Here is an 18,885-nt window from a genome sequence, read left to right on the forward strand (position 1 = left end):
CCTGTAGCGTACCACCAAAATGGTCAGTAGCAGCCTATCGAAAGTCTGCTGCTGACCAAAGGTCTTTCAGTGCATACCCTCGGGAAAGTGGTGAAAATGAGGAAAAACCATGAAAAGTCCTGAAAAATAAGAATTAAGTTGGAATAAGAGCAAAAGAGGTAAAAACATATCATAAAATATTTTAAAATATTTTCTGGTCTACAAATAACTGTCACAAGCTTGGTTACTGTCGGAAAAGTCGGAAAATCTATGGAAAAATTGAAACAAAAAAAATTGTAACCAAAAATTGAGCTTTGGTAGTCAGAAATAGTTTAGAGTTGAACAAAGTTAACTGAATTTAGTTCTAAAATGATTCTAGATCTACCATCATATCTAAATTTTTCTTTAATATCGGAAAATGTGTGAAAATCGCGGAAAACTCAGGAAAAATCAAAATTATGTATTGATGTTGTTTCAGAATTGACAAATGTTATTCAAATTCATTTCCAAATTATTTTTTGGTTCCGGAACTGTTGTAGATTTCAATTCAATACATAATTTTGACTTCTCCTGAGTTTTCCGAGATTTTCACACAATCTTTGGACATCAGGGAAAAGTCTAGATATCATTGTTGATATAAAATTGTTTTGGAATTAATCTAAGTTAATTTTATTCTACTCTAAACCGATTCTGACCACTTAAAAAGAATTTTTTACATTTTTCAAGGAATTTTCTTAAATTTTCTGACTTTTCCGAGAGTAACCAAGCATGTGGCAGTTATTTGTAAACCAGAAAATATTTTAAAATATTTTATGATATGTTTTTATCCCTTTTGCTCTTATTCCAACTTAATTCTTATTTTTCGGACTTTTCATGGTTTTCCTCATTTTCACCACTTTCCCGAGTGTATGGGGGAAAATGAAGGTTACTACTCGATTCCTGGGTTCAAAATGTGTAAGAATTCACTTGAAATTTACTTCTCGCTTCGGGGGCAAAAATCGACCCTTTTTTAACTATATGATTTTCTTACTCAAAATACACCTACTAATTTAAAAAAAGTTTTGTTCGAATGTCAGAAAAAAGTTTTTAATTTCTAAACATGTATAATCTAGAAACAATTTTCGACAATGATTTTAAAGCTTAATAACTAAACTTTCAGTAATAATTGGAATTTTGAAAAAATTGAAATATTCCGATTTTGTAGCGTAAAAAGTAAAATAGTGGCTTTTTTGGCCCACCCTACTCTATTCTTTAATTAATAATAAAACACTTCATTTATTATTTTGAATATAATATACCTATTTGAGAAAGGAAATAGTAAAAATATAAAAGGCAAAATTTCCTAATATATGATCTTACCTATGAAGAAAAATTTAATTTTATGTACAATGAAATATAAATATTAAAATTTAGCTTAAGGATAATTTAACCATTTTTAATCCCTTCGATGGAGGGTTACTTCAATTATAATTGAAGTAACCCTTTGTCAAATTGGATGAAGGACTAAAATTTTTATTAATCATTTCCACTATCACTTGTTCTTTTAAAATGAAACGCTTTTTCAAGTTAAGCCGTTTTTATAATTTATGTTTTAATTAAATTTGTACGAATTTTGTAAAATATTTATAATAAAAGTATTACATATGATTTCAATTTTCATAATTATACGCATAGTAGAAAATGAACACAAAAAAGTACATTTTTATTTTATTAATTATCGAAAAAATGTTCCTATCAATTTAAGAGAGAAAATATAGAGATAAAAAATTAAATGCTGTATAGTTTTTTTTAATAAAAAAAAAGTTGAATGAAAATATAGAAGCAACGTAGTTGAAGGTTTTATTCCTCAATAGGTATAAAAACAAATTTTATCCCAGGTGAGGCGCCACCGTCTATATAAATTAGCATTGATTAAAATTACCCACAACAAAAACTATACCACCCTGTTTTCCGTGTATTAAAAAAACTTCGAATTTAAAAGACAATTGAAAAAATTTCGTTTATTTGAATGTTCAAAACTTTAGGAACATTTTATTTCTGTCGAAATAAAAAATTATCGACAGGCGGATAAAAGAGAGAATAAATAACGGCTGATAAAATTATCCTTCCTTAGGAAAATAAAAATTTAAGCGAAGTGTTTAGTAAAATCGTTAAAAGCCGGTGTTATATATATATATATATATATAATGAAAAGGAAACATTTATGTTAGCGTTGAAAGTACACAAGAAAACCTTTTAAGTCGTATTTGTTATTAAAATAGGGTCAATTTTTCTGTGACGAAATAAAAACCAGGAAAAGAAGAAGAAAAACCTTGAGAATTTTGTTCTCAATCTGAAAATCTAGCATAAGCCATCAAAATCGATACTTCTTCAACTCTTTAAGTGTGCCAGCTTAATATTGAAACTTCTGTTTCGAAAAAAAAAGAAAAACTTTCGTGATAACCAACAAATGCTGAGTGTACATTTCTTAAGTACACACTACAATTCTAAAAAGAGGTAGTACATTATAAGAAAGTAGAAAGAAAAATTTAAAGCAGTCTTCATTTTTCTCTCGTGTATACAACGAAAAATTTATGGCTAGTTCTATAAACGAAGGAATGAAATATATATAATGAATTTTTGAAAAATTGTTTATTCTTATTATTTCTTATAAATATTTAAAATGTTTAATTTAATGAAATCCTAAAAAATATGTCTTGAAAAACTTTTGTACATAAATATAATATTGCTAAAGTTTTGAACTTTAAGAAAACGAAATTTACCTACTTTAATTGTTTTTTTTAAGTTAAATTGCAATATTTGTTATGAAATTTTTTTTCGAGGGTTTTTTGGGACTTTGATAACAAATTTTATGATAATAATAAAATGTATATTTGAGGCTCCGGATCTTAAAAGGGCACTTTCAGCATTGACTTAAAATAGTAAAAGTGTCCTTTTAAGATCTGGAGTCTCATTTATATTAATCCTGAAATATCTGAATACTAAATTTTACTGATAGTCAGCAAAATTTTTTTTTGATAAAAACAAAATTTATTTTATTATAATAGAATTGAATATAAATATATAATTATAAAATTAATTAAATATAATATTAAACGTAACAAACCGACAGATTAACTCAGTCGGATAAATGCCTCGGCTCGGCGGACGTGGTAGGCCAAAGGTACTTGGTTCGCGCCTTCGAATTTATACATCGAAGTTTTGGCGTCGATAAATCGGCTGTACTCAGTTAAGGTTTTCCGTAGTTTTCCTTGACCGCGGTCAGAAAGGGACAGATGAATACGAGTACTTCTAATAAAAGTCGGCTATGGACCGCAAATAGGGGGAATTTGAGAAGCTGGGGAAATTTGGAGAATTTGCACGGGGTTGTTAGATATGTAACAACCTGAAAGGTTGGGCCCCGGGATTTTCTGTGATGATCGGATCTTATCAGAAATGCCTTACGAGGAAATGTCGCGAGGACCCTACTAGAACTCACAAGAAAACTGTTTTTTTCTGTTTAATAATTTAAGGCTATGTATTTGTAATATGTTGACGTCCGCATGAAAAGGGACCACTTTGTCGGTTCTAGATTCGAAGATAATCGCAATTTACTAATTTTGAAAAAAAATGGCGAAACTTTTTTTATTTTTTTTTTTAATCTACAAGGTCTCACGCGTTGAATCATGCATTTTTCATTAATTTATTGATACTTTAAGTATTTTATTTCGTTGTTAAACAAAAAAATGAAAAGGGACCACTTTGTCGGTCCGTTGCAAAAGTTGTTTGTTTCAAAATGGGGGGGCAGAAAAATTCAAAACCTTTTGATTTTTCATTTTAAGGGTGTACTAAACTTAAAACAACTCTCATCTAAATAACTTCCCAGAAGTACAAGAAGAATTCGCATTAAAATTTTTAATTTCGTATATTTTTAGAAATGAAAATTTTGATATTTCCTAAGATTATTCACAATAAAGCCCCTTAACAAATGTTTTTATGTCTACTTTCTCTTTTTTGCTTCAAATAACTCAATAAAATAACATCCAACCATTAACTTTGCAAAAAATCAAGTTTATTAATTAAAAAACACAGTTTTAGAAAAGATATGCCATTTTGTCGGATATCCGTTATTTTTTCATTGTTTTAAAATGGAGGGGGAGGAAAATTCGAAATCTATTAATTTTTCATCTTAAAGGTGTACTAGACTTAAAACAATTCTTATCTAAATAACTTCCTAGAAGAACCAAATATATTCGCACTACAATCTTTAATTTCGATTTTATCGAAATCAGGTTTTTGACATTCTAAACTTTGAAATTCTGTAAGTCATCGAATTTTTCACCAAAAAGGTTCTAAGACCACTCAAAATTTTCCAAATTTTGCAAGGAATTCGCCCATATAAATAAGTCTAATAGTGCCAAAGTGGTCATGTGGTCATGCGGACGTCCACATATAAACGAATTTATCGCTCGGTTGTCAAAAAAATTATAGTATTATTACTATTTAATTAAGGTTATTTGCTTTAAAATAATACCATTTATTTATTATTAGAAATTATTATATTATTATTTATAAATAATCTGCGTAGTTTGCTCATAAAGTTTTCTAAAAGAAAATTTTTTTTTAAATAATTGACACAGAATAACAAATTTTTATAAATTTAGCAATGAATTATACTAATTTTTCAAATATTTAACATAATAATTAGAACACTTTTAAAAACAATAATTTTATTTATTTATGTAATATTTTAATAACAAATTTAATTAAGCAATTAATAATAAAAATAATAATAATAATTACAGTATTATAACAAAATTATTACAATGATTACAATATTAATTATTACAATAATAATTACAATTAATAACGAAAATACATTTTATGTATATATAGGTATTATATTTTTTTTTCTCGATCACTCATAAGTTTCAAGAAATTGTTACTTAACCTTATAAATAAATTATTAATTTTTCCAATTACCTATCTAATTATTGTATTTGTGAACTTCAAAACTTAAGTAAGTATTTATTTATTAGTAGTTTACATTCATTTGATAATTATTTAACGTTTTAAATTCAATAATAATATAGGTTCAAAGTCCAAGAAAGTAATATATTATCGATTATGAAATTTAAATTCTTCCATTTTTGTGACTTTATTTTTATTTAGTTGTAATTATTTCCACACTTAATTTATGTTCTTTATTTAAAAATGATAATAGTATTTTTTCTGTATATCTTTTTTATTTTTATTATTTACATTTTTCAATTGGTTATAAATAACCTAAAATGATAATTAAAAACCAAAGAGGGAAAAATGAAATTTCTAGAAAGGTCCTTGTGTGATTCTTGTAGGATTCTTACTACATTTCCTTGTAAGACAATTATTACAAGATCCGAGCGTCACAGAAAATCCCGGGGCCCAACCAGTTCCCTACATTTTTCCTTACATGATTCTTACTAGAATTCAATTTTTGATAAGGAAACTTAGGGAAATTTCTACATGGGTAACGATATATTCCTTTGTTAGAACTACACATACTCTAACTCTCTTTTTAGAGGAAAAGAATGAAATTTCGTTTTCTGTATGTTGATAATCTCGGATAGAATTACAAAAAGGCCTTCTTCATCTCATTATATAATATGTTTATGTTTATATAAAGTAGAAATGGAGCTTTTTTTGAGCAATGAAATTATAATGAGGGAAACATTTCTAAATATATAGCATTATCCTTAATACGCGAAGACACTAAAAACAGGTATTAACTGTGGACGGTTTCAGAAGCGAAAAGCGGATCGAGCAAAATGAGATTCAAGTAGAATAAAGTGACGGAAATGAGTTTCCTTTGAACGTTGAAAAAGAGTGAATTCGAATCTTTTCAGTTTTGCTGAGGAAATCTTTTTTTTCCTTATCTTCTAGCATTGCATTACCATTCAACGATTGAACTTGTGCTCGAGGAAACATCAATGCACGCATCACTGATCAGAATTAAGAAAAAAAAGAAAAGAGAATAAAGAGAAAAAAACATTAGACCGAGATATTTTTTTTCATCGTAATTCTTTTTAATCGCGCAGATTATTCTCTTTTCGCTTTAAGATTTAAATAATACAGAAACGAATTAAATACTCTAATGAAAGAAATTTTTTCTATCATATAATTTCCGAACAGGAAATTACTGCTTTATTTTTTTACATTGGAATTAACTAATTTAGAGAGTTGAAATTTCATTACTCTTTTTTAACTCTTACATTATATCTCAATTTGATATCCTTTAAAAAACTGTGATGTAACTGCAAAATAACTCCCAAGGGAATTAATGAATAACTCTTATGTTTCACTCCGATTTAACTCACTTTTAGATGAGTAGATTTTAAACTCGAAAAACTTTACTCCCAACTACCGATGCTATTAATTATTATTTATTATTAATTAACGAAAAATTTATTTAAAACTGGATAAAAATTAATAAAATTAATTTTTCTGTTTTCTTGAAAGATAATATTGTTTCCTTTCTGAATTTTTGCCTGTTTTTGCAGGGGTGCCACAGGTCAGCGAACTCGGGGAAAAATTTTAAATAACTTAGATTTTTGAAATATTTTAAAAATTAAAATTATTCTTTAAAACTCAATTATTTTCAAAAATTTTAATAAAATCCTTTTCATAGTTTCAATTATTTTCTTCAAATTAATGATTTTCAATATCTATTAATATTTTAATAAAATTCAATTATTTAAAAAAAATTAATAAAATTCTACGCAAACATTCAATTATTTCCATAAATACTAAAATTTTTACAGGAATTAAGTTATTTAAAAAAGAAATAGCGTAAATTTTTTCGAAAAAATCAATAGTTTAAAATTTTTTTTTATTAAATTCTTCGTAATAATTTAATTATTTTAATATATATAATAAAACTTATTGCTGAATTTCAATTACTTTTACAACAATTTTAATTAAATTTCACAAAAAATACAATTATTCTTAAAAATTGCATTAAAATTCGTCGAAAGAATTCAATTGAGGGCGTGGAACGGATAACTGCCTGCAACGCATGGTCGAAAGGGACTATACCAGTCAGAGAATAGTGAGCGCCTCTAGGCCTCTCACTGATGTCTGACTGGTATAGTCCCTTTCGACCATGCGTTGCAGGCAGTTATCCGTTCCACGCCCTCAATTATTTAAAAATTTGTTGATAAAATTCTTTATAAGAATTCAATTTTAAGGAACATTCGATTATTCAATAAATTATTATTTATTTTTGTACTTCAATAATTGAATTTTCGTAGAATTTTCTGATAAATATTTAATTAAAAATGAATTTTAGTTAAAATTTTAGATACTATTTGAATATTAAAATCATTATATAGCATGAATTTTAAAAAATAATTGAATTTTGAAAAGGTTTTAAATTGCAATCTTTAAAAATCTGAATTTTTTATACTTTTAAGTAACAATTCTGTAAAATTAATTTTTTTGAAAAAGTTTAATTAAATTTTTTTAAAATTATTTGATGTTTTCTATTTCTAATATAGGGTAAATGCATTAGTAGTCAGACACTTTAGGATACGATCTCACATTATGCTTTTTTCTGGAAATAACAAATAGCTACTGTGTTTATAAGCACATTATCAATAAAAGGAGTTCTTCAGGATTAAAAATCATATGAATTTGTTACAAATACTTGATTATTTAATGAAATATAAGCATTTTAATGAAAAATTACGAATGCTTCAGTAGTCGGACACTTTTTCTATAGTCGGACATCAGTCAAACATTTTTTATTTATAATGTAAAAAAAATAATTTTTCAATTATTTCCTGCTGAATAATTTAAATTTTGAAAAATCGAATTATAAGTTAGTGAATTTGAAAATGGTTTGAATTTGAAATTTTTGAAAATCTTAATTCCTATGGAGAAATAATAAAGATTAAATATTTATTTTAAATAAAACTTGATGTTTTCGAATTATTTTACAATTAAAGAAATTCGTCAATAAATGTAATAGAATATTTTTTTGAGTATCTACTATCTACACTCTAAATCTGAATTAGTGAAAATTTCACTGATTCAGATTTCAATTCAGTGGCCCAGTTTTCTTTGATGAATCAGTAGAATTTCACTGGCAATCAGTGGTTTTTACTGATTTCCACTGATTCATCAAAGAAAACTGGCGGGCACTGAATTGAAATCAATAAAATTTTCACTGATTCAGATTTAGAGTGTAAATATTTTTTTAGTTTTGAAATTTTAATTCAAGAAAAAAAATTAAACTAATAAAAAATGTATTTGAATTAAATAAACGATTATTTGCTTATAATCAAATAAATATAATTATTTGTAGGTACCAAATAATTTTTATTTAACTGAATTAAATGTTACATGATTGAAGTGCTAAAATTATTGGTTCAAATAGAAGTTAATTAATCTAAATAAAAATTATTTGATTCAAGTAAATATTTATTTGATAACAGTAACAAACAACTAATCGTTCATTTGAATTAAATAAATTTTGTCAGTGTGCACCTCGCTTGATTAAATTTGAGTTTATTTTTCGTTTTCAAAATTCTTTCTTTGCTATTTTGGGATTTTTTCTTTTTTGACTAAAAAGCTCTTTGAGTAAACAGATTTTTTTCTCAAATAGCTGCTTGTAAAGAAAAAATCATGAAAGGAAAAACTTGAAGATAGTTAAGGCGCTTAGAACAAAAAGTCTGGGATTATTTTTTTCTTTTTAACGGTTTGGTAGGTTGGATTGAAGGCTGCTCACTGAAAAAAAAGAAAGAAGAAAAAAATGATGTATATGAAACAAAGTAGCTTACCTCTTCACGACCCGCCGCTCTCGGCAACTCCTCGTCCACATCATCCTCAGTTTCCATATCATCTCAGCTTTACAAGCCTCGCCATCGAATAAAAGCAGCCGATGGCTTCTTTGTATTTTCGATCGTCGAGCGTCGTCGAAATAGAGAAAAAACCCCTCGAAGAAGGCCGCATATGCGCCAATAAGGCTTTCACTCCTTAATATACATATATTATGTATAGATGCATATATTTTACATTGTTGGCTGTTGTCACCTCTGTTTCTTTCGTCCCTTCTTCATTGACTCATTATCAAACATCGATATAATAATTAATTCCTAAACGACAAATTCATATCTTGTACCAATATTTTCTATACTGTGTATTTAATGTATTTATCGATTTCCTGTAATTGATGTCAATATGCTTTTCAACAACGCAATTTCAATATAATAGGAATATGTTTTTCACCCGCTTGTAAGAAGAAAAAAAAATCCCCGAGCTTCTATATTATAGATAATGCTCTCGCGTATTTCCTTTTGTTTCAACTTTTTTCTTCATTCCAGTATTTTCTAGTATAGAATTTTCATTATAAAATCTCACACTTGAACTTTTCATAGATTGCTTTCATAATTTAACCCCAATTATGAGAAGAAAAAAAATAATGTTAGACGAGAATTTATCTCATACGATCAAATTGCTTTTGTTCAGTCAACATTTTATATATATATAAATTTTTTCAAAAGAAAAAATATGTAATCGAAAATGTTTTTTTTAATTTTTTTAAAAGAAGAAAAGAGAATTCTCTTTTGAACAGAATGTTTCTACTTTATATGAAGTTGAAAATAATTAACTGACATTATAATTGAACCAAATATCATTTCTTTGAATTAAAAATTACTTGTCTCTGAGCATTAACTAACCTTAATTTAAAGAAACGTTATATTTTTACCAAATATAATTTAAAAGTATGTTTGTCTCTGAGCCATTATGCTTCTTAATAGTTTCTCTTTATAAATAAAAAATTACATTTATAGCACATAAATACTTTTTTAAACCAAATAATTTCAACCCAACAAAATTTATTTTAACAAATCCTTTTTTAGCTTCTGATACAATCAATATTTTTGTATGTGGCGATTAGATTAATTCTAATTAACTGTATTAATTTAATACAGAGAATATTTAAAATAAATAAAATTGTTGCTGTCATTGCCCGTGTAGAAATTGCCATTATAGTCCCTGATAATAATAGGGCTCTTTTGTGGCCCGTCACAGTTTTCCCCAACAAAAAATTATATCGTTTTCCCTATCAGGGCCTAATACGGCCCGATTGATGCGACCGAATTCCACATTTTCGAATATAATATGGCACGCAAAGTAATTCCCTTATAAGGGTCCCAAACAGAACAAATACGGTCCCTAATATTAAAAGTTTAATTAATTATTTTTTATTATTTTGCGTCTAGTATTATACAATCAAATTGTTAGTCTCAGTTTATTCAACTACTATATATTATTATATTATAGTATATTATAATTATTAATTAGTTATTCATTGTTATGAATTTATATTTTTAAAAAATTAAAAAAATAGCTCTTTGCAACATTTTAGTTTATTTAAACAATTTGTTTATTAATGTGGCACGCGAAGTAAATCTCTTTCAACGGTCCCAGTCAGAGGAATAAGGGTCGCTGATTACAAATCTGAAGTCATTTTTAAACATTTCAAAATGGCGGATCCAATATGGCGGTCAAAATTAAAAATTTGATCAGATTCGAACAATATTTGTGAGCCGGGGGTTTTTAGAGTCGCTGATTACGAAGCTGATTTTACTTTTTAAAAATTCAAAATATCGGATCCAAAATAGATTGTTAAAAAACTTGTTACTCACGGGTTTTTGGAGTCGCTGATTACGAATCTAATATCACTTTTTCAAAATTCAAAATGTCGGACCCAAAATAGATAATAAAATATTTAAATATGATCCAATTCGCTTAAAACTTGTAAAAATAATAAATTATTTACATTATAGATTAGTGAAAGCAAGAATTTCTTAAAAGTGACTTCAAATTTGTAAATAGCGATCTCAAAAACCCTCAAATAACAAGTTTTATGTGAATCTGATCAAATTTGAATTTTTTCCGCCATATTGGAACAGCCATTTTTAATTCGTAAAAAGTGACTTCTGATTTGTAGTCAGCGACCCTAAAAACCCCCGAGTCACAATTTTTAAGAAAACTGCGTCAAATTAAAAATTTTTCCGCCATATTGGAACCGCCATTTTGAATTTTTAAAAGTGACATCAGATTCTTATTCAGCGACCCCAAAAACCCCCGAGTAACAAGTTTCATGCGAATCTGATCAAATTTGAATTTTGACCGCCATACTGGATCCGCCATTTTGAATTTTGAAAAAGTAACATCAGATTCTTAATCAGCGACGACAAAAACCCCCGAGTAACAAGTGTCATGCGAATCTGATCAAATTTGAATTTTGACCGCCATATTGGATCCGCCATTTTGAATGTCTAAAAAATGACTTCAGATTCGTAATCAGCGACTCCAATAACCCCTGAGTAACAAGTTTTAATTACTGATAGAGACATTATTTTTTGTAAATTAATAATTAATGTGAACATAAATGTCCTCAAGTATTAAGCTCGCACATTGTAGCGTGCGAGCGTGGTTAGGTGGTTAGGTTATCGGTTTGCGAATGTTAGGGTCGTGGGTTCAATTCCCGGCGTTTAGGAATTTTTTCTCTGTTAGATGTATTTGTATTAAATATACGAGGTAAAATAAACAAAAGTACGTAGGAAAAAAGGTTAGAAAACGAAATTAAACAATTATTAAACATAAATAAATAAATAAATAATTTCAGTTTACTACCTACTTTATATAATTAATTTAATTGTTTTTTATAGTTGTTTCAACTACGTTTTTTATTGGGGCCTCCAGGAACTATGATAATTAATGTTAGAATTATGATATTAATTTATGATAATTATTTACTCATCTTCCTAATTATTTACGCCTCCTGGAACTACAAGAAATAGTCAAAAATGAATAAAAACCAGGGTTTTTTTAAGTAGGCGGTCATTTGTAATTAGTAGGGCTTTGATAGGGGTCCTGTTAGGCCCTTGTTTGGGGCCACATTAATTTTCCACTGTCGGGCCCTATTACCTTTTGCGTAACGAAACTGGTGAGGTCCCCAGCAATTTGCCCTATTCGGCCCCTAATATTAAAAGGGAAAACTTATACGGCCCCTACCAGTGCCACATTGCAATTTCTACACGGGTGCAAACTATAATTTGTTTAATTCAAGTAAATTATTTACCTACTTAATTAAAAATAACTAAATTACATTATAAAATAAATAATATAAAATAATAGTAATAATAATAATAGTTTTATACAGTTTTTTATAACTAATGTAATTTTATACTTGCAATTTTAAAATTGCAACTATTAAAAATTAAATTATGTCGAATATGTATTGTGCTTTGTTTGAAAAAACATTCAATTGCGATTATGAATTAAACATACATTTCTATAAATCAAATTCTCAATATTCTTTAACAAATGAGTTAGTGAAAGAGAGATTGATTTTGATTTCGAGTAAAATAAAGAGAGTGAAAGAATAATTGACGTTGAGAAAGGGGTTAAGTCGAAGAAAATTGAATTAAAGAGAGAGAGAAAAATATGGAAGGAGCTTATTCCCATTGTTCGGGTGTTAAAATTGAGTGATTAATTTTGTTTACTTCTAAATTTTCGTTCTTTTAAATAGCAAATATTTATAAGCACTTGATATTTGAAATATATATATTTTTTGCATTTGATAATCCAACTATAGGTACCTAGTAAGCAAAAAACCATCATTGTTTTAAAAACGTTCCAAAAACGTTTTTAGAACGTTTCATGTCTGCCAAATAATGTTCTAAAAACGTTCCATTGCTTTTAAAAGGTTTTAGAAACATATAACGTTTTTGGGACGTTATATATTTGGCAGACATAAAACGTTCTAAAAACGTTTTTGAAACGTTTTTAAAACAATGCTTGTTTTTTGCCCACTAGGTATTCATTCGTTTTCATAAAACAAATTAATTTCTTTTTTTTAATAAATTGAAAAATCGCACAGTTTGCCGACATATTCTTGATATATTTTCACTGGATGTAATAAATTCTTGTTTTTCTTTTGTTGCCCCATAAAAACTCTTATTTCATTTTGCATATAAAAGAGATGAGCTTTTTTTACGAGCAATTGTTTATTAACGTTACGCTAGAGTTAATGAGGTTTGTTGTATTGATTCTGATTCTTCCTTTTCATTTTTCTTTTTTTATTAGTTTTCTGGCTCTCTCTTTCTTATTTTAAATTATGAATGAAGTTTTATTTCTCTTTTGACAGCACAATGCATATTTAGTTTCTTTTTATATTGACATTAATATTTATGAAGATCCCTTTCACAGGAAAGGGTCATACATATATATAAATAGCGAAAAATTTGAGGTTATGTTTGTAATTTTTTGAATGAAAACACAGAGGGGATCAACTCTGAATATAAACCACTGATGTTTAAATCTTCATTACATCTAAATAAATTATTAAAAACTGGATTTTAGTTATACACAATTAAATCGAAACATTTAATTAAGGTAAAAATAACACAATCATAACCTTAAAATGTTTTGTTTCTCAGGTAACTTTCTTTCGAATGTAACTAAAGTGATTTTTATAAGTTATTAAGTGATTTTGTTTAATTAAAATCAGTTTGTAAATTCAATCCCAATATGTATAGAAAATATCTATACTGCTTTGTTTCCCTCTTCTCTGGGGGGTTGGGACAAGTCACACTCAGAAAGTCTCCCCCGGACAAGTCCTCCCAGGACAAGTCTTCACAGAGACATAACTCCCCATGGGACAAGTCTTCCCATGGACAGCTCCTCCCAGAGGACAAGTCTTCCCAGGGACATCTCTCCCCAAATGTAAATATTAAAAGTAAATAATGCCATGGGTGGACAAGTCTCCCCGGGAAATCTCTCCCCAGTGAAAAATTGTTTATTAAAACAGTGACAAATTCAGGACAAGTCTCCCCGGGACATCTCTCCCCAGTAAAAATTATTTATTAAATCGGTGGCACATTCAGGACAAGTCTTCCCAGGACAAGTCTCCCCGGGACATCTCTCCCCAGTAAAAATTGTTTATTAAAACGGTGGCACATTCAGGACAAGTCTCCACAGGACAAGTCTCCCCAGTAAAAATTATTTATTAAATCGGTGGCACATTCAGGACAAGTCTCCCCAGGACAAGTCTCCCCGGGACATCTCTCCCCAGTAAAAATTATTTATTAAATCGGTGGCACATTCAGGACAAGTCTCCCCGGGACATCTCTCCTTAGTAAAAATTATTTATTAAATCGGTGGCACATTCAGGACAAGTCTCCCCGGGACATCTCTCCCCAGTAAAAATTGTTTATTAAAACAGTGGCAAATTCAGGACAAGTCTCCCCAGGACAAGTCTCCCCGGGACATCTCTCCCCAGTAAAAATTGTTTATTAAAACGGTGGCACATTCAGGACAAGTCTCCCCAGGACAAGTCTCCCCGGGACATCTCTCCTCAGTAAAAATTATTTATTAAAACCGTGGCAAATTCTGGACAAGTCTCCCCAGGACAAGTCTCCCCGGGACATCTCTCCTTAGTAAAAATTATTTATTAAATCGGTGGCACATTCAGGACAAGTCTCCCCGGGACATCTCTCCCCAGTAAAAATTGTTTATTAAAACAGTGGCAAATTCATGACAAGTCTCCCCAGGACATCTCTCCCCAGTAAAAATTGTTTATTAAAACGGTGGCACATTCAGGACAAGTCTCCCCAGGACAAGTCTCCCCGGGACATCTCTCCCCAGTAAAAATTATTTATTAAAACGGTGGCACATTCAGGACAAGTCTCCCCACGACAAGTCTCCCCGGGACATCTCTCCCCAGTTAAAAAATGTTTATTAAAACAGTGGAAAATTCAGGACAAGTCTCCCTAGGACAAGTCTCCCCGGGACATCTCTCCCCAGTAAAAATTATTTATTAAATCGGTGGCACATTCAGGACAAGTCTCCCCGGGACATCTCTCCTTAGTAAAAATTATTTATTAAATCGGTGGCACATTCAGGACAAGTCTCCCCGGGACATCTCTCCCCAGTAAAAATTGTTTATTAAAACAGTGGCAAATTCAGGACAAGTCTCCCCAGGACAAGTCTCCCCGGGACATCTCTCCCCAGTAAAAATTGTTTATTAAAACGGTGGCACATTCAGGACAAGTCTCCCCAGGACAAGTCTCCCCGGGACATCTCTCCCCAGTAAAAATTATTTATTAAAACCGTGGCAAATTCTGGACAAGTCTCCCCAGGACAAGTCTCCCCGGGACATCTCTCCTTAGTAAAAATTATTTATTAAATCGGTGGCACATTCAGGACAAGTCTCCCCGGGACATCTCTCCCCAGTAAAAATTGTTTATTAAAACAGTGGCAAATTCAGGACAAGTCTCCCCAGGACATCTCTCCCCAGTAAAAATTGTTTATTAAAACGGTGGCAAATTCAGGACAAGTCTCCCTAGGACAAGTCTCCCCGGGACATCTCTCCCCAGTAAAAATTATTTATTAAATCAATGGCACATTCAGGACAAGTCTCCCCAGGACAAGTCTCCCCGGGACATCTCTCCCCAGTTAAAAAATGTTTATTAAAACAGTGGCAAATTCAGGACAAGTCTCCCTAGGACAAGTCTCCCCGGGACATCTCTCCCCAGTTAAAAAATGTTTATTAAAACAGTGGCAAATTCAGGACAAGTCTCCCTAGGACAAGTCTCCCCGGGACATCTCTCCCCAGTAAAAATTATTTATTAAACCGGTGGCACATTCAGGACAAGTCTCCCCAGGACAAGTCTCCCCGGGACATCTCTCCCCAGTAAAAATTTTTTATTAAAACGGTGGCACATTCAGGACAAATCTCCCCAGGACAAGTCTCCCCGGGACATCTCTCCCCAGTTAAAAAATGTTTATTAAAACAGTGGCAAATTCAGGACAAGTCTCCCCAGGACAAGTCTCCCCGGGACATCTCTCCCCAGTAAAAATTATTTATTAAAACCGTGGCAAATTCTGGACAAGTCTCCCCAGGACAAGTCTCCCCAGGACAAGTCTTCCCGGGACATCTCTCCTTAGTAAAAATTATTTATTAAATCGGTGGCACATTCAGGACAAGTCTCCCCGGGACATCTCTTCCCAGTAAAAATTGTTTATTAAAACAGTGGCAAATTCAGGACAAGTCTCCCTAGGACAAGTCTCCCCGGGACATCTCTCCCCAGTAAAAATTGTTTATTAAAACGGTGGCACATTCAGGACAAGTCTCCCCAGGACAAGTCTCCCCGGGACATCTCTCCCCAGTAAAAATTATTTATTAAAACGGTGGCACATTCAGGACAAGTCTCCCCAGGACAAGTCTCCCCGGGACATCTCTCCCCAGTTAAAAAATGTTTATTAAAACAGTGGAAAATTCAGGACAAGTCTCCCTAGGACAAGTCTCCCCGGGACATCTCTCCCCAGTAAAAATTATTTATTAAATCGGTGGCACATTCAGGACAAGTCTCTCCAGGACAAGTCTCCCCGGGACATCTCTCCCCAGTAAAAATTGTTTATTAAAACCGTGGCACATTCAGGACAAGTCTCCCCAGGACAAGTCTCCCCAGTTAAAAAATGTTTATTAAAACAGTGGAAAATTCAGGACAAGTCTCCCCAGGACAAGTCTCCCGGGACATCTCTCCCCAGTAAAAATTATTTATTAAAACGGTGGCACATTCAGGACAAGTCTCCCCGGGACATCTCTCCCCAGTAAAAATTGTTTATTAAAACCGTGGCACATTCAGGACAAGTCTCCCCAGTTAAAAAATGTTTATTAAAACAGTGGAAAATTCAGGACAAGTCTCCTCAGGACAAGTCTCCCCGGGACATCTCTCCCCAGTTAACCCGTTGACTGTCGCTGACGCATATATGCGCAAAACTAAACTGGCCAAAAGTGGTTCATGACGCATATATGCGCAACTTAAAAAAGGTAATTAAAAACTACTTAAATGTTCCTGAAACCGATTACTCGGGGCTTTTCGAGGTCGCTGATTACGAATATGATATTCGTTTTCCAAAATTCAAAATAACTAGTTCAATATGGCGGAAATTTTTTTAAAATTTATTGATTTTGTTTGAAACTGGTTAATCTGACATCAGTATGATAATTTTTGGTGAAATCAAATTTCGATAAATACCTTGAAAAAATAATGACAGATTCGTAATCAGCGACTCTAAAAATCCCCGAATAACAAGTTTCAAGCAAATTCGACGAATTTTGAAAAAATTTCCGCCATCTTGGATCCGCCATTTTGAATTTCGAAAAACTGATGTCAGATTCGTAATCAGCAACCCCAAAAACCCCAGAGTACTACGTTTCAAGTCAATCTGATCAATTTTGCTTCCTCGTGAGGAAGCTTTGTAGTCGTTTAATTTACAAAATTTTTAAAAATCCTTTTAACAAATTTTCTTCTATATGGGACTATGTTATATAAGACCCTGAACAATTTTCCGGATGTATGTATGTGTGTGTGTATGTGTGTGTGTGTGTGCGTATCCCGATTTTTGTGAACACGATAACTCGAAGAGGTTTTAACGAATTTGGCTAAAATTTACCAGGTATATTTATCATAAAAATATCTCGAAATGGATTGATAGACTTTAAAAAATTCTCAAAAAAAAAATCTTTTTTGACTTTTTTCTAAAAATTTTTTTTTTCAAAAAAATTTTTTTAAGTTGTTTATTGAAGTTTTCTTTTTTTTTTATTGTTTATACTCCTGCCCTATTGGCCTTACGCACTTCGACAAGAGTCCCCGAGAAATACTTTTTTTTTGGATTAAGCATAACCATTCTACTTTAGAAATTTTCTATATATTAACCTAATTTTGCGTCTACAGCCGACTTTATTAGGAGTACTCGCATTACGCCTGGACCACCCGTCAATGGGTTTTCTCGCCAGAGAAGAGGGAAACTGTAGAAAACCTCTCTGAGTACAACCGGTTTATCGACAGTCGAGTTCTAATGGTGTGTACCGGACAATAATCGACGGTGCACATCATTATACCTCGACGTCAAACCTCCCGCTCAGATTGTCTCACGTGCCGGAAAAATACCAAGCCAAGTGGGCGCGAACCAAGGGTACTTATACCCTTGGTCCTTAAACGACCACCAACGCCAGGCATCTATCCGACTGAGCTAATCTGTCGGTTTGTTTATTGAAGTTAATATATAATAAAATCTTATTCTTTGCATCAAGACGAATCGATTGGTATATAAGAAGTATAAATTGTATGAGAATTTATAGAGTTAATCACAATTAAAGCTGAAAAATCGCATTTTTATCAAAAAAATGAGTTCTTTCCGCAAAATTATGTTGCTGTGTAAGAAAATCTTACTCATTTATTTCTAAAATCTTATTCATTACACCAAGACGGATCGATTAATATATATAAAGTATATGTTTTACTTAAATTTATAGAATTAAAACCAATTATAGACAAAAAATTTGCACTTTTAATAAAAATTCATTTTTTCTTAAAAATCATGTTGCTGTACAATAGAATGTTATTATTTATTAAAAAATAAATCAAAAATCTTATTCTTTGTATCAAGACGAATCGATTGATGTATATAAAGTATATATTCTATTGAAAATTATAGAATTAATTACAATTAAAGTTGAAAAATTCACTTTTTAACTAAAAATTTTTTTGTTTATTTAGATTCATATTACTGTATAAGAAAATTTTATTCTTTCTATTAAGACGAATGAACTTTATTTTATAAATGTTAAATTGTATTTAAAATGATTTAAAAATGAAATATATTTATCGTTAATGCTTCCTTCGCGAGGAAGCAAATTTTTTTTGCTGATCGTAAAGAGGAAGCAAAATGTTCATGTAATGAACATCTGGATTTACAACTTGTTTTATTTTGTTGTCCGCCATATTGGATCCGTCATTTTGAATTTTGGAAAACGAATATCATATTCGTAATCAGCGACCTTGAAAACCCCCGAGTAATCGGTTT

The 18,885-nt window shown here is 30.6% G+C and overlaps 2 protein-coding genes across 5 annotated transcripts in view; one reads left to right on the forward strand and one right to left on the reverse strand.

Moving 5' to 3' along the window:
* Positions 1–18,885, reverse strand: part of LOC122513109 (cGMP-specific 3',5'-cyclic phosphodiesterase) — a 186,673-nt gene that overhangs the window by 79,100 nt on the left and 88,688 nt on the right. For 2 of the 4 annotated variants that reach the window (XM_043629363.1, XM_043629361.1), the window contains exon 3: positions 8,778–9,092. In XM_043629363.1, coding sequence (XP_043485298.1) covers positions 8,778–8,834 — 57 coding nt within the window. In that variant the 5' untranslated portion in view covers positions 8,835–9,092. Of the gene's footprint in view, positions 1–8,777; positions 9,161–18,885 lie in introns of all 4 variants that reach the window. The other 2 variants (XM_043629364.1, XM_043629362.1) reach the window with 2 other exon arrangements.
* Positions 1–18,885, forward strand: part of LOC122513113 (G protein-coupled receptor kinase 5) — a 668,663-nt gene that overhangs the window by 40,483 nt on the left and 609,295 nt on the right. The gene's annotated exons all lie outside the window — the stretch shown is intronic.

This window comes from Leptopilina heterotoma, unplaced genomic scaffold (genome assembly GCF_015476425.1).
Source record: "Leptopilina heterotoma isolate Lh14 unplaced genomic scaffold, ASM1547642v1 Lhet_134, whole genome shotgun sequence".
Lineage (NCBI taxonomy): Eukaryota > Metazoa > Arthropoda > Insecta > Hymenoptera > Figitidae > Leptopilina > Leptopilina heterotoma.